We start from the raw sequence: 24,529 nt of genomic DNA on the forward strand, positions 1-24,529 counted from the left end.
AACTAACCCCTGGAGAAGTCTCATCCTCCACTAATAGCGGAAGGAACCAAGGCGAGGTAGCCAAGCTTGGCCTTTGTGTTTCACCTTAAAAGTAATGTGCATGATTAATATTTGATCATGCCAGGAACATGCTGACAACATTTATGTCACAATTGTATGCATTTAATAAGCATCTCATTTGAATTATTAATGTACAAATCCCTCAAAAGTATTTTTTGTGTTATAAACCCCATAATTTATCTAAGTATACAAGCTTCAAATTCATACATACAGCATTAAGAAGGTAGCTATTGCATAGTTGGTTTAACAAAATACCCTTTGTGAGTAAGATATAGGCTTATTTGGAAAGGATTTAGCTACTGGGAGGAGGGCTTCTCCACATAAGTTATATGCTTCTTAGCTGCAGCAGACAGGGATTTTAATTTCTTAGTTTGTCCTTGTCAGTAGAAATCAGTTGGACCCGACTATGCTGTCTTGACTCGCGTATCTGCTCAGCCCATCGCTCACTAGAGGCAGATTTATAAAGCATCTCTACAGGAATGAGGCTGGAAGTGACATTTTGATTGAAAGGAGAGCTGGATTAACAACTGCTATGCCAGTAGACTTGCTAAAAGGGAGACAGTAAAATACATGACCTCACAAGGCTTGTAAGTGAGCTTCTGCTCTGCTTGGAACATGGCAAGTGGAGTCACAGTGGACGGGCAGTGATCCGGGGCAGTGCCCGGGTACCAAAGCACAGGCCAGTCCTGCACTGGAAAGCCAGAATAATGCAGCAAGGATGCAGTGTCTGCAGCTGGGTAATGCTGAAGGTTGGAGTGTTCTCCATTTACTGTGTCTTCTTAAGTGACCAGGGTCAGGCGTAACACTCTGCTGACGTAATGCTCTGCCAGGGCTGCTTTCTGTGAGTGGAAGATTGTGTATCGCATCTTTGTGTGTGTGTACATGCACATGAGAACTGCAGAAGATGTCTGCAAACTGAGAAAGGCATGATTAACTCCACCCTTATCAACAACCCTCGCTGACTGCTTTATCTATTGCTGCCTGACTCTGCAGATTAAATTTGCAAGAGCAGCAATAAGGAGTATGATGGGAGGGAACTTAAAGTCAGAGAAACTCAGCAGCCGATGCTTTGGATGTTTGAATTACATCTGAATCAAGCTCTTGATTAAATCTTAGCGATGTCGAAAGCTCAAAGCAGTAATTGTAATTGATGTCGCTTTTACCCCCCTCATATTGCTAAATTATTTATTGCAATGTGCAGCGCATCCATGTCACTACATTAAAATTGTAGGCAAAGAGGGGAGATGAGGCAGTAAAGCCACAGGACAAACAGCATGTAGTCAGGCGTATCTGCTTGGCTTCACTCACTGCTGCTGGTTGTTTTTAAAGAGTTTCCAAATCTGAAAAGAACTGCTTCCAGATGTGCTCGTTTGAAGGATATAAAAATCACACTAGCACCAAGACTATCTGACTTCTGTGTTGTACCTCAATAGGTAACTAGTCCCATCTTAAAAACAGAAGTGCTATAAACAATAAAAAGGCCACAGGCAAAGGTTTTAGTGCTTCATTCCCATTAGGATCCTTTTTTCCCAAGTATTTTAGACTAACATAGTTAGAGAATTCCTCTGGCGCTCCAGCGCACTGAATCAGAGGTGCCTGATAGGAGGTGGGCCGCTTGTCCGGGCGGTCGGGACTGGAGCCGTCCGTGGGCCTCTCGCCGATGTACAGCAGGCTGCGCTCCTTCGTGTCTTGCTCCGTTTTGAATAGTTCATACTCTGTGTGGGGCAGCCTGATGCCCAAAGCCAGGCACCCATTTGTGGGTGTTATATCCTGCTCCACCCCAGTGCTCCACGAGCCGGCCAGCCCACAGCTTCCAGGTTCGGAGGAGTTCAGCATCGTCACCGTCACCTGGTCCATTGGCGTCACCCGAGCCTGGGTGACTTTAAAAGCCAGCTCTGTGCCACCTCGCACTTTGGAGGAGGGGATGCCTTGCGTGTAATGCCCAGATGCGTAGATGGTAAAAGTCGGCTGTTTGCAGAGCGGGTCGGAGTAGTGGTAGTAGTAACCTTCCCAAGTGTGGTTGTTACCGTGGAAGATGAAGTACCTGGTCAGGAACAGCACCGCGGGTCTCACCTCGCAGTGGGTGCTCACCCAGCTGCCGCTGAGCTGCATCGGCAGCTGCGCTGTGACAGGCAGTATGGGTGGGTGATGCTCATCTGCTCTGTAGATAATCCCACAGGCAGGGCAAGGATGCACATGGTGCTGTACAGACAAAAAAGACAAATCGGTGAGCAAAAAACCCTTTCAGGGTATTTACAAAGCTCAAAGTCCCCTCTTACACTCCAGGGTGTTCAACAGCAGTGAACCTGGCCCAAGACATCCAAGCAGATTAAATGTGATAAAGCGCTGCCCTGGCTCTTTGCTATTCTGGTCCACTGGGAAGGACAGCAAGGTCTGTGCCTGAGGCTGTGCTCTGCCCTGCGAAGGGCTGCTGAGGACAGGCTGCAGGGAGGAGAGCAGGGCCAGGGCAGAGCTGCTGTGAGGGTAGGGAAAGCTCCCTCTGGCCAGCCAGGCTGGTCTCCAAGTTCACTGCAGGCTGCTGCCCTTTCCATGGCAAGGATGTGGGTGCTGGGACAGGTTGGCTACACCCACCGTGTTCCTGCACTGCTTCAGCAAACAATGCAGCCTTTTTGGTGATCCAGAAGGTGAAACCCTACCACTGGGAGGCTGCTGTGGCCATGCTGCACTGCGCTGATGGCAGCCTCTCTGGGACAGCCAACAGCACAGAGCGCTCCCGTTAGCAGGTGAGAGACAAGGGCTTTGCCAAGCAGCCACCGCAGCGGGCACTGCACCTGAGAGAGAAGGAAAGGACCTACTATAAAAGAAGGACCTGACCTTTGCTGCTTCGTGCAGAGGTCTGAGTCAAACCAGCCCTGCAGCTGATCCAGTGCCAGGAGGGGGGTTTGTGTAGCTTGGAATTTTTTCTTATACTTCATCTATCACAACTGATTTATTTTTAAATAGCCAGGGTTTGACCATTATATCGTTTTCCAGAACACGAGCTGATCTTTACTGAACTGTTGTACGCAGCAAGGTTAAATAACTCAGTAGTTAACTGTAGGGTGGGTAATTTACATTGCAAGTTGATTGGAGTCTACTGTAATTTAGTCATTTTCAGCTTGCTTTACTGCTACTGTCACGTTAATGAGTGCTGACAGTACACAGTACATTATGGCTAAATAATCCCAGAAGTTGGCAAATATATATGCTCTGCTTGGGCAGGAAATTCTTTGATAATGAAAGGTAATTTGGGGAGAATGGGTTTCTTTAAAGCAGATATAAATTTAAGGGGGAAAGAGCGATATTTTCATAAAGGGGGTTAAAAAATAATTCCTGCCATAGCTGTGCAACTCCCCCACACAGGCAAATGGATGCTGGTTCAGAGAAAAGGGAAAAGAAGAAGAAAAATCCTGTGCCCAACAGAATTATCACCATAGACATGGAGCCAAAACTCTTGCTCAGGCCAGTTGTGTGAAGTTTTTTCTAATATATGGCAGCTTCTAATTATCGCCAAGTGGTGACATCATGTGCTGGTCCATTGGAGAGCTGTTAGCTGATTCATTACAGCGCTCTGTTCAGAGAGTGCGTTGCAGTATCTTTAGGGTTGCTTTTAAATTAACTTTTAAAAGTGTTTATGTTTACCATCTGGTTTTGCTCAGATATATGGTTTTGGCCCAAGATAACACAAGTTTAACCAGTTTGAGAATGTTACTTTCAAGGGGAGAGGGCTGCTGCTCTGTGGCTTTCAGAGTTCACTTGGTGGAGTTTGAGGTGTGGGGAAAAGTTGCCCCACTATTTTTAGTGGTTTTCAGCTAATTCAATCCTATCTGGTGAAGTTCAGAGAGGTTTTTTCAGCCCATCTCACTGCTCAGTCATTTCTGAATTGAGTAGCTATGATTCAGATTGAAACGTGCTTGTCTGGAAATCAACTAACTTGGTGCCAAATAAAATACAAAAGAAACTAAGATATAAAATTGAAACAAAATATAAGGCAACCAGGTCTCCTGCTCAGTCTTACATCAAAATGAGTAGGAGCACCCAGGCAGCACCTTGGGGACCTGTATATCCAGCCCCACACCTCCTCACCCAGTGCCTTGGACAGAAGCGAGCTGACTGCAGGCAGGTGGCATTTTAACTGCAAAGGACATAACAAATGCTTCCCCATGAACCGATGAGGGGACCACATAAAGGCATCACCCTTACCATGGCGCTCTGCAGAGGTCGCTGGTAGCCGGTGGGTCGGTAGTGGAGCCTCTCCAGCCACTCCGTGTGAATGTCCCCCAGGTACAGCTCCTCCACCAGCCGGCTCCCGCTCTGCTGCGGCTGCAGCAAGGGCTGGTAATGCTGCTCCACACGCACCAGGCTGAGCTCGTGCATGGCAAAGCCCAAGGCAGCCGTGCAGTCACGCTCGCTCTTGGCGCTCAACAGTTCATAGAGGGCTCCGGGAGCCCAAGCGCGCCCTGGGGGCAGGAACCCGCTGCAGCCCTCGCCGGAGGTCTGGTTGATCCAGGAGGCCACCTCCCGCATGGCTTTCTGGCTGTGGAAAACGATGCCGACTTTGTGGAGGTGGTAATCGGCCTCGGTGGCCCCACGGGTGATCCAGGAGGCCTGGCGCAGCCGGAGCTTGCCCTTGATGACCAGTGAGTAGGAGGGGTCGCGGCAGGAGGGGTCCCAGTAGTAGAACTGGTAAGCCTTGAAGAGGCGGTTGGTGTAGAAGAGGTAGGATCGGGTGAGGAACTCGGGCCCTGGCCGCACCTCGCACCTGGGCAGGAAGGCAGAGCTGAGCCACTGCAGCACATGGCGGGTGCATGCAGAGCGAAATCCCTCCCCAGGGCACCCGCATGCGGGAGGAGGGGGGGGAACAGGGGTCTCCCACACCCGGTGGCCACCCCTTGGCTGATTTTAAGGCATCTGCTACCAAAACGCAACAGTGCCAGGTGGAGAATCTTGCTTTGTGCCGCACCCCGGGGGGCACCGGAGGGTCGGAGGGGAAGTCGGAGCTGCTCTGCCCGATCGAGCCGGGTGTGCTTACCAAGCTGCACCTAAGGAAGGAGGGAGGCAGGAGGCTGCATGGGCAGCGGGGGGACCTCGGGCCCCCCTCCGGGGTGGGGCGGGCGCTGGCGAGGGGCAGAAGGGAACAGCCTTGCGTGTTATCGCTCAGCCCCTTGTTTGCACCGGGTGGGGCCGGGCTGGCGCGGAGGGGCCGGCCCGGGGGTGCCTTACCCGGTGGAGACCCAGCGTCCCTCCAGGCGGGGCGGCAGCCGCGCCGCGATCCTGGCGCCGTCCTGCAGGTGGCGGAGCTGCTGCCGGCACCGCGGCTCCCAGCGCAGCGGCGGCTCCGCGCCCGCGCAGGCTGCGGAGGGAGGAGAGAGCGTCAGCATGAGCACGGCGGGGCTGCAGGTCCCACAGGCACAAGGGCAGCGGGTACGGGACACAGGCACAGGCACGACGGGCACAGGTACAACAAGCACAGGTACAGGTACCCAGGTGAAAACCCCAGACGCTGAGCTAAGCAGCGGGCTCTTGGTTAAGGCTACAGCGTCTTTAATTCTACTGTTTTCCAACTGAAATTTCATCTGAATCCAACTATTTTTTAGATTTAGTCTTCCAATGAAACTGAGTGCTCTTTGCGCATGTTCTCTCTCTCACTATTGTTGAAGCAGTAACCGAAACAGGGAATTACAGCATGGGAACATCAGGCTCGCCTGTCGCCCGCCATAAGGACAGTAATTCTGTCACTTACCTCATTTCCCATAACAACGGATGTTATTGGCTTAGGGAATGTGTGAACACTCGGCTAAATCCTGAAGACCTTTGCATGCACACATATATAGTACATATATTCCTATATATTATTCACTCTTAAGCAAACTTCTGCTGCACTCATCACGAGTTTGCTTCGACAAGAAACTTGGGATTTGCCCCTTTTTAACACCACAAAATGAGCTCTCAGTGAAGATCCTCCTCAAACCCCACCAATTTTCTGCTGTGGAACAACTGCAGAGCCCAGTCCCTGCCCCAGGGGTGCTCAGCCCAGCCCAGGGCTGAGGGGGTTCACTTGCTCTTAGCTGTGCTTTGCAATTTACCTAGTAGTGTACTGGAAACTTTCCATCCAGACTGATCCCCTGCATGCCGATGGTCAGGGCACAGGCTGCTTCCCAGCCTGCCATGCAGTTGGAAAGTAAAGTCTTATGTGTATGTACTTACTGCCTTCTATAGAATGAGGATGCAAAGCATTTCCGCACCCTGTGCCTCAGTCAAGGAGAAAAGACACAGTCACAGCTGCTCATCTCAGCCCCTGCGCCACATACTCTATAACCCATGTTGGCGGCAGGATGAATTGTGAATAATTCCTTCCTCCTGCCCAAGAACACCCTAATGCAGTTAATTCGTGTCTCTCTTCAGATGCAGAGCGGAGCTGCTCTGGTGTGCTTGACCACAGGCTGAGTAACAGAGTGACATGTGAGTGACAGCCACTTTATGCTGCTCTTGCCATAGAGATGTGCCCTAACTGCAGATTTTAGGTCTGAACTGAACCTTCCAGCTTGAAAGGATGTTTGGATCTGGTGCGGCTGGGCTGGAGTATTTGAGAGAGGAAAGCAGCCACATTCCATACAACCTGAACCATCCCGTGGTCTTTACAGGGAGCTTTGCCCAAACCAGACCCTTCGCTGGGAATAGAAACCCCAGCTATCCAGCTGCACGTGAGAGAAGCGATAGGTGAGACTGCGAAGGGCACAAGCCCAGCCTGGCGAGCACGATCCCTTCCTCCCAAGCAGTGTCTGCAGATCAAGCTGGTGCATGTGGATGTGCTGCAAACCATGGGCAAGGCTACGAGTGGCTGAGCAACGCCAGCAAAATCCCCTGGCTCACAAGCTCGGGATGTAACACACATAAACAGGGTGAGATTCACAGCTGCCGTCTACCAGGAGGCTCCCCTGATTCCCACTGCAAGGTATTCTGAGCCAGGAGCCTCTCATCCCTGCCATCGCCACATCCTACACACACACAGGGTTAACCCCGTTACAAATCCGCATCCAAGTTTGCCACAAATATAAGCCCTACACCAAGTCAGAGGGGAGCTCAGCAATTCATCTGCTGTGCAAGTCAGAGGCTCCTGAACATGTGGCAAAGCAGAGATATTCCCACTCAAACAGTATTTAATTACTAATCTAGTAATATGTAACTCGAGACTTGGATCTGATGGACAAATTCAGTCACTTCTCTATGGTGCTGCCATTTGCAAAGGTTTTACACGTCACAGTAACGGGGTCCTTGAAATGTGCTTGTGTAGACCTCAGCACACAAGCCCTGAAACTACTGCTAAGGGATTAAACACATGGAAAGCAAAGCCCCCAGTGAAGCAGGAGAGCCGTAACAGAAGCAGCCTACCTACCCAAAGGCCAGTGAAACCAGCACTGGAGTTTCTGTTACCTCACTGTGCACTGGAGTGCATAAACTAGCTGGAAAGATACATTATTAGTGCTGAGGGCTCTTTTTGGAGCAGACTCACAATTGCACTGGTTTTATCATCTTCAAGGGCTGGACGTGGCGAGCATGCACAGCCAGCCCCTTCACAACTGACTGCACTAGGGCTTCCCAAAAGGCAGTTCCTCTGAGTCTTCATACAAAAATGGGAAAATATGGATGACAAACCCATTCCTGCTAGCTAAACCTTCAACTTGGCAGCTGCAGCATGCATGCCAACTGCCCCACGTAGAGCCCATTAGGAGCTGGGGCTGTGTCCTCATTCCAGTTCTGCCATGACTTGGCTTTGTGGCCTCAGGCAAGTCTACTCCTGCTTGCTCCTTACTCTTGGTGTTTCTTTACTCACCTTCAGAATATGCCAAGTTTTATGTGACTGCCCCTACCAAGAGGCCTAATTACTGGCAGAGCTTTTGGAGAGCCATCAGTACAGGGACAGACCAAACTGAACTACACTTAAAACAAACATGACATCATTATCCTAGAGAATATGGTAAGCTAAAACACAACTGTATTTGTGTTAGAGGTAACAGACTGTAAGGGTCAGATTTGCTCTTGCTCATAAACCACAGAAAGACTGCAGAGGTCTGGAGACTCTAGAGGTATATAAACTCTATAGAGATCTAGTCTATAGCTGCACCAAAATAACAGCACGATACAGCTCCATTCTTAACTCTCTCACTGTGCTCCATGTGTGTTTACTGCAGCAGAAGCTTCAATATTTGACTGAACCCTTTAGTGCTGCTTTTGGCAGAAACACTAAAAGTCTCCATTGTTTGAGAGCACAGAGTCTTTGGGAGCGCAATCACGACATTTTCACACTCAATAGAAAAGGAAATTTTTATAACCAGGATCGAATTCCATGGGGAAAAAAATCCCAGAAAAAACAAAAAAACAACCCTCTGGAATGTAAATATTTGACATGATGGGAATTCCTCCGGATTTTGTCTTACTTAACTGTAAACAAGACTCCAAGCTGGGTGCATCCTCAAACCACAAGCTATTGGCTTGTGTCCAAATGTTGTGGCTGCCTTCCTCTCTCAAATACTCCAGCCCAGATCCAAACATCCTTTCAAGCTGGAAGATTCAGTTCCAGACCTAAAATCTGCAGTTAGGGCACATCTCTATGGCAAGAGCAGCATAAAGTGGCTGTCACTCACATGTCACTCTGTTACTCAGCCTCTGGTGAAGCGTATCAGAGCAGCTCCGCTCTGCATCTGAAGAGAGACACAAATTAACTGCATTAGAGAGTTCTTGGGCGGGAGGAAGGAATTATTCACAACTCATCTTGGGGACAAAAATACTCATTCATAGGAAAATCTAAGAATCCTCCCCAACTGTGATCCCTTCCCCTCCCTCGTTATCCCGTCTGTCTGTATAGATTAACCACAAGTGTTTCCAGAGAGCTCCTCACTACAGCAGCTAGACAAAACAGTGACTTTTTCCAGCTTTCCGGTGCGTGCTGCATCCAAAGTATTGGCCCAAAGTCTCCGAGCAATGGGGCTGCACAAGCACTCTGGCAATTAGGAATGCCAGCAACCAGGAACGGCTGCTGATCACTGCAATCAGCAGAAACTGGATCAAGCCTTGAGACAACAGCAGTAGCAGATACTGACCGACTATTCCATACATTCATTTGTACAAGCAGCTTTCAGAAAAATCAGGCCCATGGCTTCAAATGATAGAAAGGCAGAACTGGAAATTCTGCACAAAGTAAACTGGGTAAAATTAAGATGAAAGATTCCTAGGAATTGGCCAAGTGAGAGCCTGCCAGTGGGACTGTGCTAGGTAACTGCTGTGTGCTCCAGATTCAGATCCACTTCCTAGTTTTAAAGGGAAAAAAGTACCAATCAGGAGAGAAACTGTATTTTGCCTTGTTGGAAACAAATCTTGTTTGTGTTCCTCCACGCAGATTGACTGGAAAAAAGCAAAGTTGAGTCACACATCTGTTTCTTTATAAACGGGGGAGAAAATGCATACACTACAGTTTGCATCAAATTAGTTACTGGAGATCGACTCTTCTCCAGAGCTGCATTGCTTAATCTGTTACATGTTGTTGCCTCCTATGGCCAGAATTTATTATTCCCATTTATAATTCTAATGTTTCGGTTAGTCACCCATTCACGGGGATAAGATCAGTGCCTGAAGTCATGGAGCATTACACATTTCTTCATTTAGAGATGACATAAAACCTCTGATATTTTCTGAGGAATGCTCAGACTGGAATGAAATGGACGATAAGAAACATCAATATAGTCTGCATAAGCGAATTACACTTATTCACACGGGCTTCATTAAGAGAAAAGCAGCCTTTCTTTAGCAATTTTCTCTCCTGGGAGCATGCAGAATGTATTTTGGGTTAGCCACTAAAGGAATAAGCCTTCTTTTCAAAGCAGAGAAAGCTGTTTGTATTTAGCAAATCCATTTTTCTTGCATTTGTGTAGAGATTAAGTTAACGGTGCTTTTAATTCACTGAGAATAAGGCCTTCCCAAGAGAACAATTCTCTAGGAAGAAATACATTTTATATTATAATAGTATAAAGTTATAAAACTTAAATATAACCCATTGGGGGTGGAAAACTGTATCACAGCAGAACTTCACATTTTGCCTATCTATCTGCAAATAGAACACAGTTCAGGACAGGACTTAAGCACATGCTTAAGTCTAATTGGTTTCAGTGAAACTTAAGCATGTGCTTGAAATTAAGCCACTGCATGAACATTTTCCCTGATTAGTAATACCTCCCTGAACTGAAGCCAGAATATGGTCAAGTGGTTGAAGAATGATGCCAGTGCTTTCACTACAGTACTGTCTGGCTTCTGGAAATGTATTTCTATTATTCATCCCTTATTTGTCTGTAAAATGGGTATAATTACATACAGTTGTTTCAGAGTCTGATGCCCAGTTCATGGTATTTGTAAAAATGCTTTGAATTCAATCTGTGTTTTTCAGTTCTTCTTCTAAGGCTGGCATAATAAATGTATTACATTAGCTATCGCTGGAGAGCATCACCTTGAGTTTCCTGGGCATAACAGAGCATAATCATAGGTGAAATTCTGCAGCTCCTAAGAGGGAATTCAGCTGACTCAAAATTCCCAAGCAGCTCAGGATTTTGATTTTCAAAACATGCTTCCACTACATACTTGCAACACACTGCAAACAGGTTCAGACACTGTATTCTATGGCTTCAGCCTGGCTGTGGGCATTGCCAGATTTGTCTGATGCCCACAATTAAGTAGTGAAGCACTTGTGGTGAGTTGACTGGAGGATTTTGAGGCACCACAGAAGTAACTATTTTCCTCTTAGAATCATGGAATTACTTATTTCTCCTGCAAGTGTCATGTCCAGCAATAGATAACAAGACAGATGGGACTGTGGTAGCGAAGGGTAGAAGAGATAAGGTATTACCTCCTGCACCTCAGCATCTTCAGTAGAAATCACATTTCAATAAAATGGCTTCTTAAAACTGCCTCCTCTGTTTGTTTATCCCAAAGAAGAAAACCAGGCCTAACACTGTAAATGGGATTGCAGGGCTTAATTCCAGTTTCACTGGAGTCTGTAAACAGGAAAGAGCTCATGACTACATCAGCACCTTATCCAGATGATGCCCATCCCCATAAACTGGCAGTAAACTCTGCACTTGGAGAACAAAGGGATACAAGGGAGAAATGGGATACGGGATATTCTCAAATGGGGTGAACTAAGCAGCACACATAAGAGTTGGTGTAGAGGACCTGTGATGACAAACAAAAGCACTAGAGGCGATGTGAGTACATCTTCCCAAGAGGTCTCCTACAGTTAATGTTAATCGAAACGCCACACTTCTCAGTTACACAACAGAGCTTTACTCAGCACGTACTCGCTGTCCTGACAGTTACAGGAGCCACTTCATTTCATGTTTCTCCCACCCCTGAGAAGGTTGTGCTCACACGCAGAAAGAGGAGTCACACACTCCTTCCACAGTTACACTGGTCAATGCCAAGAGATTCACCAGAGAACATTCCATATGGCCCAATGACCCCAGCTGGCCCAGCCACTGTGTCCAGCTCAGCAGTGACCAGCCCTCAGCTCAGGGCTCCCCAGCAACAATTCACCACCTCCACACAAACCTACAGGACAGCATCTGGAGAGAGGGATGGTCAGTCAGGAGCCCTAAGAGCTAATGGGGTAATTGTTCTGTGCCGCCTTCTTTTTGTCATCGGTAAGGACTGAAGAAACCAGATGGGTTCAGGCCATGCTAACACATCATGGCTTGTGTTAAAACGCCAACTGGTATTGACATATAAGTCTGGCACAGAAAATATATAACCAAAACCCAACAGAAACCAAACAAAAGGAGGGCGATGCCAGAGCTTTCTTCCTTGAACACCGGTGAAGGCTTCAATTTTCATTTGGTGAGATAGGTGAGACCTTAGTAATATGATCTCTAATCCCCTGGGTACCTATATGGTACCCTGTGTACCTATATGGTGAGAGTCTGGTGAGAACACATGAGGGAAAGCATTCATTTTCAAAGCCAAAACAACCAAGTCCAAGGCTGAATATCCCAGAGGTACTACTCTGATACAGTTAAATTCTAGTTGGAATTCGTGTTCTTTCCCAATGGGAAATATTAGACATATCTTCCTTAATTTAGACAAGCTGGAAACTCATTAGGAAATACAACACATGGTTTTGAAATTAACGCCACCGTGTCAATCTGAATGTATAGAGCACCCATGCAGTTTCTGGCACTTCCCTCAAACCCCTGCACAGACACTCTATTAGTGGCTATTGTGGCCATTTTTAATACTGATGGCTAAGCATATTTTTTCCTGGAGTGCTTTGAAGAGCGGAACCAGTAATCAGGCCATGGCTTGGCTATAAAATGCCAACCTCATTTTAAACGTCTAAATCACTCACACAGACCATGAGCACCGGGAGGACCACCCACCATACAATATTAACATAAGTATAACATTTACCCAAAGCAAAATGAGCAACTGGAACGGGTGGGAGCTGAGAGAACAACAAAAAGTGATTAGAGGGTGGGAGGGATTGCGTTACGAAGGAAGATTAAAAGAGCAGAGTCCATGTAGCCTGGCTGAGTGACGGCTGGGGCAAGATGGACATGACAACAGCCTATAAATATTCACAAAGCATAAACACCAAGGAAGGAAAGGAATTCCTTGCAGTGAATAAAGAGGTTCTGTTGGGAGAGAATGCAGAGAGGCAAAAATGTGGCTTGTGTATCAGGGTGAACTTCTTGAGGCACAATCTAGTAGGCAGCACAAGTCCACTTGCTTGGCAGGATTTGGAAGGATTGAACAAAGCATTAGTACTGCAGGGAATAACCCACTCTTGGCAACGAGTTGGCGGGATACTCTGAGTGGCCTTTCAGTCTCCCACAGCCATGGAGCTGTCCCAGTACCCTGCTCCCACAGGAGACAGCTGCTCTCCTGTGCAAGCACATTGTTCACCATCCTGCTCACCAATATCACTGCCTGGCAGCCACAGGACTACACATACGTAATCAACTGTAATAGGTATTAAACCACTGGACACAGTTAGGAATCCCAGTAGGTCCCTCCAATGTCAAGTACTCACTGCTGAAAATCTAAGTCCAGGAAATTAGATTATAAACCCACTAAAGCAAGAACGATCCTTTTGTTCTCTCCTTATTTAGCACCTAACACAACAGGATTCTTGGCACTGGTGCAAGGACACTGTTTATAGTAATAAAAATAGGATCTAGGAGGCTACTGGACTCCTGCAAAGCCAAGGATGAGAAGGGCATTCAAAAGCAGTCATAGCTGAAGGTATCCTCAGAAAAAAATATCTGCAGAAAGGTGGTAAACTGATACACAGCCCACAGCAGAAATACCCACACATGTTTAACTTAGAATTAAAGTGACCACAGAAAAAGGTTACTTGTTCAGCTGAAACACAGAATTAAAAGCTACTTCTAGCATGTGTTTTGGGGTCTGGGTGTGGTTTCTAGATAGACTGAAATTTCAGTCTACTGTTTCGCCTGTCATCATTAGCCAAGTTTTGATGTGTGCCAGTTCTCTTAAACACTGCCAACAGATGCTAAAATCAAAGTTGACATTCAACCTACGTGCTGCATAACCTAATAACGGGACCTGTGCTACTCAAATCTAACAAGAGCTTTTCTGCAGCACAACTCTGCTGTTGTTTACATTTTCATCCATCTTTTCCAGGAGTCCAACAGGAAAAAATGATTTTTTTTTTCTCTGAAAAGCTTTAAAAATAACATGTCATTGTGTTTTTGTATCAACAGGGAAAAAGAGACACTTCAAAGCCAGAACCTGCCAGTGTCCACCACTTGTGGATTTAGTAAGAGTGTGAGCAAGGTAAATCAAATTGCCTCAGTGGGGAGCTTGATGTACACATTGATCTCAGAGTACAGGATAAAAGCTCACTTCCGAAGATCTCTGTCTCTGACTCAGACAAGGCTGAAATGTCACCTGCTTGTCAGTGTTTCTCATTAATTCAGTAGAAAAAGTCCACATGGGGAACTTTTTCAGTGTTCAACCAAGCAGACAGTGTCAAGTTTAAAGCATTATTAAAAAAATAGACTCAAGCAAATCTCTTCAAACATCAGACATCTGCTCTCATGAGACCTCACATGGAGTATTGTGTGCAGTTCTGGTGTCCTCAACATAGAAAGGACATGAAACTGTTGGAACAAGTCCAGAGGAGGCCACGAGGATGACGGAGCACCATCCCGTATGAAGATAGGTTGAGAAAGTTGGGGCTGTTCAGCCTGGAGAAGAGAAGGCTGCGTGGAGACCTCATAGCAGCCTGCCAGTATCTGAAGGGGGCCTATAGGGATGCTGGGGAGGGACTCTTCATTAGGGACTGTAGTGATAGGACAGGTTCAAACTTAAACAGGGGAAGTTTAGATTGGATATAAGGAAGAAGTTCTTTACTGTAAGGGTGGTGAGGCACTGGAATGGGTTGCCCAGGGAAGCTGTGAATGCTCCATCCCTGGCAGTGTTCAAGACCAGGTTGGACGAAGCCTTGGGTGCCGTGGTTTAGTGTGAGGTGTCCCTGCCCATGGCAGGGGGGTTGGAACTGGATGGTCTTAAGGTCCTTTCCAACCCTAACTGTTCTATGATTCTATGATTTATGTACTACCACAGGAGTTGTAAGTTGAGAGCTGTTGTTGCACTGATCCAAAAGTCTAATAGTGCCACAGCAGCTGAGCTTCACTAAAGCATTCTCAGTTTCAGATGGATTCAAACCATGATGATTTAATAAGCTATTCACTGAAAATGAGAAAGCATCATTATGAAAGACATGATTATCACACTAGCACCCTGCTAAAACTCAAAAATAATGATGGATTTCAACCCTCTTATCACTGGATGCTCTGAGCACTGGCATTTCAAAGAGACACCAGAGTTTCTTTCCTGATACACAGAAACAGAACTTTCCTAATTTTACATTTGAGAGTGTGAGGCCTTTTAACTTCTTAAAGAAAAAAAAAAAAAACACAGATTGTAGATCCCTAACCCCTCAGATCTCACACAGTCTGAACTGGGTAGTGAAGGAGCTGTTCTACGAATCACATTTTCAGTTTCTGGCAGCACTCTTAGCCTACAGAAGAAGGGTAACGCATTCAAATCCTCACATTCTCACTGTGAGTTTCTTGGTATTGCAATGTCTCAGATACATCATCTTAAAATCATGAAGCTAGGAATTGTCTTTTTTCATACCTTTCTCTTCCTTGGCAAGTAAGTAAGAAAACCAAAGGAATTGTGTAACAGCATTGTGTAGGTGCTTCCTAATTTTGAGGTTGATTTGGGCAGTGATTGTATCACATCCATGAAAGCACTGTCTTTATAGATGACATATGCTATGTTGTGGGGAAACACAGGATCCCACTGAAAGCAAAATCTCTTTCCAAACTTTGTTCTGCCAGATGCAGCCTCCCCTAGCATTGGATTCCAGCTTTGGTTTTCTTCACAGCAATTTCTGGCTTTTGAAAATCTCCTTACTCAACAATTTGTGCTTGTGGGGAAAATATAGAAACCACACGATATTTTTTTCACTTGTGCTTTTTTTACATCTCAGCCCTCGTTTTATCTATATCCATATACTTTGAAACATGGCTAACCTGCAATTATTGAAAGAACAAATAGAGTCATATCACACAACCCAGCATAATATATTAGCTGTTGAGTTTTTGGCCAGCTTGAGAAATGAAGATGAAACCTGCCAACCTGGTAAATATAAATGAGCTAAGTAAACTTTGCCTAACAAACATCTGAACCAAAGACAATTATGTTAATTTAACAGTATGTACATAACAGTATGTACATACATATGCATGTGCAAACACATGCACACATTGCAATATTGAATGTATTACTATCATTTATGGGATTGTCTTCCTAATCTCATAATTGAATGCGAGTGCCGATCTTATCTGACCTCAACACTGTAATTTTCAAACTTAAAAATAAACACTGAAAGCAAGAATAGATCTTTTATGTTAAAGCCATGTAGGAGAAGCTACACATGAAAAACATCAGCGTGGTGTTCCTGGAAGACTTTAATGAAAGCTTAGGTAAAACTCAGCAGATCTCTGGGGACATTTTCAGGAATGAGTGATTCCTTTCTGAAGGAGACTCCAACATCAGATCCAGTTACCTACCTAAAGTGCTTTTTCAACTAATTATGCACCAGTGTCATGCTCTTGATGATGTTCAGTTTTATGCAAAATACAGAATGCCAGCCCTGTTCACAGTGAAGTCACTGGCAAACCCTGTTTGGACTTTAATGAGCCATGGATCTGACTTTGCTATTTAAGTATATGTTTTAAGGTCCAGCTTCTGTTCTTACTGAAATAAATGGAAATTCCCCCACTGACATCACATGGAAGAAGCACAGGGTTTAAATTAGATTGGACTAAAATAAATTGTATGAGGATTTAAGAAAGTATTCTAATTAGACTTAAGTGAATAGTCTTACATAATGCAGTACAACAGATCTCTGAGAGAGCAACTTGAACTAGTAAAATACACAGAGAGGGAGAATATGTATTTCTCAACCGTTAAGCCTTATTTTTGGGGAACAACATATGACAAAGACCTCGCATAAGAACAGAAAAGTAACCCTATAGAAGTACCATGCTTAGAGGTTTCTTTCTGCAGTCTGGTCCTTTACACCTAATGCAAACAACATCCAATCGCTTTCACTACACAACTCTTCTGCAATGATCACTAAACTAAGCCCTGAGCTGCAGAGGCAAGTCAGTGTGGTATACTGCTGCCCAAAACCTCAGATGAGTAAACTAAGTGGTGGAAAGGAAGCTAGCAGCAGGAAACCCAAGTGTCTGTGTTTCCAGTGTCCAGACTGCACTGGGGCCTCAGGGGCACCATCTCACCCTTTCTTTCACCTGCCCTTTCTGTTCGGGCGTGCAGAGTCTGAACCAAGGGTCTCCCTTGCATTTCCTAGGGAAATACTCCAAGGATGGAGGAGCTTTGCTCCTCGTTGTAAACAGAAATCATTTTGCCTTTTTTTTCACAGCACAGTTGTCTTTGTTCTCCCATATGGTCCCTTAAGCCAGAACCTTTTCTTCTGAAACTGCTCCAAGAACTGTGGGGTTGAAAGATGCCTTTCTGAAAGGGAGCCGCAGTGTTGCAGCCTGTGCTGCTTGAGGCTCTGTGCGCAGCTGGGGCTCCCTGGCATGTCCCTGGAGCAGGAGACTACTTGTGAAGTTGTCCTTTGCTGAGGCAGGTGTTGGATCCTCCCAGGAGTAACTCCCAATTCCCAGTGAAACACCACTGACAGTCACCTCTGAGACCTTCCTCCATCTAAACTCGGCTCCAGCACTCGCGGTGCCCCGTGCTCCGTACCGGAGCAAGCTGCAGTGGCACAGGGGAAGCCCCACAGCGTTTAGGGGGCAGTGACCCCGCAACTATGGGAGCCGAAGGTGGGACGCGGGTGCTGCTCGGCACCCTTCTGGCATCTCCACACGCCGCTCCGAGGGCACGGCTTAAGGGAAACCCCTCGTCAGGGGGACTGTGCCCCCCCGCACCCCTCGGGCCCCACAGCTCTGCAGCATCCCCGGGGCTCGGGCTCCCTCCGGGGCTCTCCCCGCCCGTCCCCTCCGCGGGCACACGGCGGTAGATGGGGCAGGGCAGCGCGGAGCACAACCGGGGACGCTCCGGCCGGACACCGCGGGTGCGCAGGGCGGAGAAACCCCCGTCCCGGGCCGGGCGGGGCGCGGCGAGCGGAGCTCCGGCACCAGGTGCCTCCTGTCCCGCCAGCACGGCCCGGGGACACCCCGCGGAGCCCGTCCCGGAGCCGCCTCGCAACTTCCCTGCGCTCTCCTTGCAACCTTCTCGCACCCCTCGCGCCTTTTCTTTGCACCCTCTTTGCCATCTGCGTGCTCTCTCCTTGCAGCCTTCCTGCACCCTCCTTGCCATGCCGTTGCGCTCTCCCTGCACCCTTCTTGCACACTCCTCGCTATCTCTTTGCGCTCTCCCTCGCACCCTAACTCCTCACACCTTCGCAGCTCACAGGTGAAGGGAGATGTCGGGGAGGCCCCCGAGGGGAAGGACCCCGACTCCGACACCCGCTCCCCCTCCCCTCCACCTATCCCGGAGCGGCAGCGGCCGCCGGTGGCACCTACCTAAGAGCAGCCCGGCGAGCCACCAGCACCGGACCATGGTGGCCGCTCTGCTTCCGACCCGAGCCGGCGGCAGGAGAGGCGCGATCGCCGCCAGTGCCCGCGGAGCTCAGCGGGGCGCGGCGCCCGGCGGGGCAGCCATGGGCCGCCTCCGGTGCCCGCGGCGGCGGGACCCCGGCTTCGGCCGGCGGGAGGCTGAGCGCGGCGGGGCAGGCTCCGGAGCGGTCTTGCTCAGCCCAGAGGCTTTGCAAAGGGAGGAAAGAAAACAACGAAAAAGAAGTGTTTTCAAATCAAACACCACAGCCACCCGCCCTCGCCGCGCAGCGCGTCCCCCGGCCGCTGATAGCTCGAATGGAGCTTGGCAGCCACAGGTCCCAGTTGCCAGAAGAGGTGGAGACTCCGCCGCCTGCGCCCCACATGCGGCCGCGCACCGCACGCGCGGGGGGGAGGAGGCTTGACCCTCCTCGCCTCCGGTCATTGGGGCCCGCGGCTCGGGCGGCACCGGCTCCTCCGCGGCCGAACCGGCATCCGCCCCTCGCGACCGGCACCCCCGCCTCGGGGACCGGGGTTTGTCCCTCAGGAACCGGCCCCGGCGGCCGCCCTATGCATGGGGCGCAATGGCTGCAGCGTCCCGCTCTGCGCCTCAGGGTCCCCGCGGTGGCCCAGGGAGGGTGTCACCCCTGCCTCACCTCACCCGTGGCGGTGGGGCTGCCCCGGCTACACCGAGGCCTTGGGGCCGCTGTGGGTCCTGGGCTCTCCTTTGTGGGGCACTGTGAGGGGATCCCCGCAGTCTCATCCTCCTGCTCACTGCAGGCCCAGTGTGGCTCCCTGAGGCCCGGCAGCCCTCCATTGTCTTCCGCCTAGGCTGCCAGGGTCATGGATAGAATGGGGCCTAGAGAGCCTAGAAACCTCAGTATCCTTTGCTGACAAAATACGGGACCTTTTGAAAGCAACTGCCAAGTACCCACCTCAGACAGAACTCACCGAGGGCCCTGGCGATCATGCCAGCCAATTCCCTCTCCATTACACAACTGAGGCCCACAGATAAAGGGCTTATAATCAGATCTTGGCATGAAACTGAGCACAGATCTGAACTTGGACAAGTCTAGGACAAAACAACATTTCTCCTTATGTGTATTGGGGATTAGCAGTGAAGCAGTCTGTTTGCTGTCCTTCAAACACAGTAAAACAACATGGTTCCAATAACATGAGAGCTCAGCTGTATGTGGAAGCCGTGAGGAGAAGAGGCCATGGTGGCCCTGGCAGTCTTAACACTCATGATGGTGCCAGCACTAAAGGTTGGACGTTATGTGCATTCTTCCAGACTGAAAAACTAGGTTCACTTTTTGCAAATGAAGCAAAGAAATGAAAATACACCTATCTCCCCAGCAGAGCCCAGGGCCCTGCACACCCACTTTTCCGGCTGTAACTGCATGTTTCACTGGCTAAAGGGGAACTGCAGGGAAGAAAAGAAAGCTGGTCTCCAAGTTCACAGCAGTAATCCTGTTAATTGCAGTGAGGAGAAGCAAGGCCGGATTCTGCAGTCCCATACTTGCCGAGCAGAGGCTTCAGCATGCTGGGGTGAGTGGGTTTATTACTTGCTCAAAAGTAAAGCATGACATCTTTAATGTGAAGTGCGACAAACCTTTCTGTCATGGGTGCCTCAAGAATTAAAGTTGAATGACACTTGCCAAAATAAGAATCACAAAAATCCATTTGTAATGCAGGCACTCTTTTTGCTAGCTGATGGTTTTATCTCATTTTATTTCTCAGATTCCCCAAACCAGTCATTCTCAGTAGATGTCCAGACCACTGTGGTTTCATTATATTTACAAATACATAAATTATTGAGTGCATAGGCAAAAAAACTAATGATCATAATGATGCTAGAGAGGAAGGAGTAATTTTGCAAGAAGTTACCTTTACAAAGCAGGACATGTTCTTTTCCAATGTAGTCAACTGAAACCCACAAAAATGATGTACAGGTGATCTACCAGTAACGAACTTCAGTCATAGGACACCTAACCTCTAATGCTAATCTCCTTTGTTTCTTTTGGAGTATTTTGAGAACATTTGTTTGAGGGAGGGAGTAAAACCAAAGCAGAGTAGCTTTTACACAGGTGGTTGAAAATTATAATAATCACATGTAAACTATCATGGGCTTTTATCATATATCACACTAACAGGGCATAGTGGTAGTTTCTTTCGTATGGCCTCATTCATCCCTGCAGCTCTGAAGTGACCTTATCAAAGTGACCAAACCATAGGCACTTTGTCTTGGTAGAATTCCTCCTGCCACCATTGTGTTGCGGAGCTGCCTGAGCACAGAAATGCAGCTGTTTCGCAGCGTGCTGCCTCAGGAGTATGACAGGAGTGCCACAGCCTGTTAGAAATACCATGAGGATTTAGACAGGCAATCAAGTCTTCCAACCTGGAAGTCTGCCAGGACATCAGGCTTAAATTCTCAACTTGTGTAAAAATTGCTGGGTAATCTTCAGCTCCTGCAGAGGACCAGCAATGTAAAAACGCCTGTAATTTTTATTATCAAATAATTACAGACTACCTGCTGGGCAGAGCACGTGGAGGGAGACAATTGATTGCAAATAGCCTATAATTCCAGCAGAACTGTGTGGCCCGATTTACGCGTTCAGAGTGAATATAAGTTGTTCCTGTTGTGATTGAGGAGCACTTTACTCGTAGTGCTGTAAATACACAGCTGCAGGGTAACTGGGAACCAAACCAAGGTGTTTTTATATTAGCTATGCTTCACTTGCCTGGCACCTTGTGTAATATTCATTCCCCTGCAAAACAGGTACAGAATACTTGAACTCAGAATCATGCACTCTTTTTAGCAATACAGGTCAGTGAGTTGCCTGGCCCCCGAAGGCCAAATATTTTCTCTTCCCCTTGCCAGACTAACAAGAATAGGCAACCACACATGAAAGCAGCAGCCCAGGGAACCAAAGATTAGTAAGCCAATAAGAAAATACTGTTTGTCTGAAGAAAGTGGTCCTCTAAATAGACACTCAGGTCCCCAGAAAGCCATATCCATAAGCCATAGCAACTTTGCTTCTGAAGTTCAGTCTCTTAAGAGGTAATACCAAGGGATATAATGTTTGCAGAGCTGAAAATACTGGGTGTGCTGAAAGTGCTGAGTATGTGCATTTACAACCAATGTTTACACTGTAGAACTACTTGCACTCCAGTTTCAGGGGTGTATTTGATGGGGCTCTGGGAATTGGTATGCCCTGACAGCTTTCTAGGATAGCCTGTATGTTTAGGCACAAGACTACTGCAAAAATGTTAGTGAAAGTAGAACTTAGTGTTCTTTTATGTAAAAGATCTTTCTTAACATTCAGACTCTGGTTTCATCCAGGTAATTTCAGCTGCTAGGGATAGTCACCTGTAAAATGTGGTTCTGCATCAGGGCAGAGTTTAAAGGCACAGTCAACATCTTTCTCAGTGTCTGTGAATGAGTTTCAATCTATGGTTTCTTTTGTCAAGTCTCAGCCCAAAATAGATGGAATTGAATAATAAATCTGTTTTGAAGGGGCTGGGGGAGAAGAGCTAGGCATCCCTCATGGCAAGAAGATTGAATCTCACGGGGAAACTCTGGAGGGAGCTATATACATTTAACACTCTGACTCACCAACAGGTGGACTGTGATGCAGAGTTGGCAGGTGGGGGCCGAAAAAAAAATATAAAAAAGCTATTAGAAACCCAAACAAAACTGGAAAGGATTCTAGAATTTATCAGGAAAAAAAAAAAGTTGCAGAGTCTATTTTTTTCACTCTTAAATAAAACCAATTAATACATGCAGAGGATTCTTTATCAGTAATGCAGTATACAGAGCCTTTTTCTCATTAACTCTCATAACATGGCCAAAGGAAGATAGAATTATTTTCCCCACAGGAACACCGGAACCAGGGATGATACATTTTGCTTGAACAAATAAATGGTGTCATCAGTGCCCGTCTTAGGACATCTCCCAGCTATAATATGCAGTACTGAGTACCCTGTTTCTCTTCATTTCATCACAGAACAATAGTTCCCTGCTGTGCAATGTACTGTATTATTGCCACACTGTTTGCCATTAGTAAAGAAAACGTGACACTGCTCTCCTTTATCACCCCCCATTTCTTATGCCAACCTAATCTCAAGCACATGATTTCCTCTTGCCTTTCTGTGATTGGACTCTGCCATTTGAGGCTGCTGGTGATACAGACAGAGATTGCTCATGCTTTGGTTGTCTTTATCAGCCACCTGAGATGAACACGTTCTGACAGTGGAGCAGTGAAGGAAATATCACCTTCCTTTAGTCTGTTATGTTGTGCTATTCACTGAGAAGCAGCATTAAAAGAAATACTGCAGAGTCATACGGTGCATACCTGGTGCACTTCACGGAGTAACAACAGGAAAATGTGAATAAACCTTCAACGGGCACCTGGCTCAGTGTATGTATTTATATGCTAAAAAGCACTGGAGTATTATTTACATGCTTAGCTGGGGTTTGTCCTTTCTAGAGAAGTCTGGACTGCTACCTGTTATACTTGGCTCGCAATGATTTAAATAAGAATTTATAGACCCTAAACCATCTGCAAAATGTCCCAGTTCTTCAAGGCCAATGTAAATGCAGTGAGGGGGGAAAACCACAGAAAGAAAAGGCTAACAAGGCTTCTCCTTGCCACCTCCTTGGCACATTTTATAATTAACTTTATAATGTCTGAGAGCAAAGGTTTGAAGCAGATAAACCTCCTGCATCCTTGGAGGTAATTGCAGCAGTTTGCATAGCACATTACACCAGAAGCAACTTTCTTTGGTTTCATTGCACTGCAAGTTGTTGTGAATATGTGCACTGTAGGGCACTGTGGAGCACTGGCTTCGCATCCCAACATGAAAGCAGCTTGCTGTGATTTGTATCATCATGCTAATCAGGAATGTGCATTCATTCAAGGTCCCTTTTTGAGGGCAGGGAAAAAAGGAAGAATCAAAAATGAGCCAGTTTTCTATCTTGTGCAAGGTGCCACTGGTTTCCAAAGTGTGAAGGGATTAAGCCTGTCATTAGTTTTTACAGACACTATAAAAGGCAGCCAGAGGAGAGATCTTGCTGCTTGCTGTACTGAGAGCTACAGGTGATAGAATCTTCGTCTGCCCTCGAACTCTATCAGCATTAAGGAAATTTAAAATTTAAATAGATCTTGAAACTCTAGCCCACATTTTCTTATGAATGACAGATCCTTCCTGCCCTCAGTCCACCACATTTCTCCAAGCCTGAAAACTGACTCTTCCTTCTTAACAGCAAAAAGTGGGAAAGACGTTTGTGGTCTGGTGGTTACACCATGGGGTTGGGAAGCAGAAGAAGTGTTGTTTCACATCTGGGCCAAGTTTCTTGTTCACCATGGACTTGATCCTGCCAAATACTGAGCACCCATTGATTTTTCAAGGCCAAGCCTTCACACAATTCATGTGAGTCCAAGTTCTTGTTCCAAAGCAAAAACTGGGCCTGTATTCAAAAATATTGGTGCTGATTCTGTGGTTATGCTGCTTCCTTCACAATCCCAGCAGCCCAGCATTAATTTCCATTCTCCCTTCTAGTGACATGAGAGCTGGGACAGTCATACTCCAACACTTGACACCTCCTAAGCCCTGATTCCTCATTAAAATTTCATTTTACTCCCCTCTGGGGTTTAGCTTTTACAGATTAGTGGGAGGTCCGGCTCTCTTCTGTTTCTGCCCATACTCAGGAAGGGAGAATAATAACAATCTGGAAAGAAATTGCTTTTATTCCTACAAATTGCAAAATCACCACTGGCTCTGACATTTGGTAGAGGAGAAGCTACTATACATACAGATATAGTCTGTACTGAGGCTGGTTTCTGCAGCATGTGTCTTAGAAACAACAAGCAAGCATAATCATAGAGCTAGTCTGATTTCTGGTTTATTAGAAAATTAGGATTGTAGGAATTTAGGTGCTGGTTGCTTTTAAATACCTTAGATGTGTAATTTTATGTATGTTTTCCATCGATCTTGTGGTGACTGTGAACTAATTCTAAGGTTCTACAAAAAATAACCAAGAAAAGCAGGTTGTGTTGAAAGTGACTCCATGGGAGTCCCTGAAACCTAAAAGACTGGAAACCACCACTGAGAGCAGTGGATGGCTTATTTAGATTGGATATGACCCCTTTTTTTGCGTCTTTATGTGTAATCCAGTTCTCAGTGTAAGATTTCAATGTAAGAAGTGCCAGTTGCACTGCTGCATGCAGAAAACTGCACAGATCTCGCTGACTCCAAAGGTCTGTGTCTGCAAGCATGGCCTCTGCCATTCTGCAAAGACAGAGAAA

General features: G+C 46.9%; 1 protein-coding gene across 1 annotated transcript; it reads right to left on the bottom strand.

The window, feature by feature from the left end:
* Positions 1–140: 140 nt before the first annotated feature.
* Positions 141–18,629, bottom strand: APCDD1L (APC down-regulated 1 like). The gene is made up of 4 exons (XM_061441391.1): positions 18,192–18,629; positions 5,284–5,413; positions 4,264–4,822; positions 141–2,262 (listed from the first exon to the last, which is right to left on the bottom strand). Exons 1-4 carry the CDS (start codon positions 18,226–18,228, stop codon positions 1,498–1,500), a joined length of 1,491 nt encoding a protein of 496 aa, XP_061297375.1. The 5' UTR covers positions 18,229–18,629; the 3' UTR covers positions 141–1,497.
* Positions 18,630–24,529: the final 5,900 nt, after the last annotated feature.

Source organism: Pezoporus flaviventris, unplaced genomic scaffold (genome assembly GCF_033815535.1).
Source record: "Pezoporus flaviventris isolate CSIRO_AGI_PZ_B2104156 unplaced genomic scaffold, CSIRO_AGI_Pfla_v1 ptg000213l, whole genome shotgun sequence".
NCBI classification, from domain to species: Eukaryota; Metazoa; Chordata; class Aves; order Psittaciformes; family Psittacidae; genus Pezoporus; species Pezoporus flaviventris.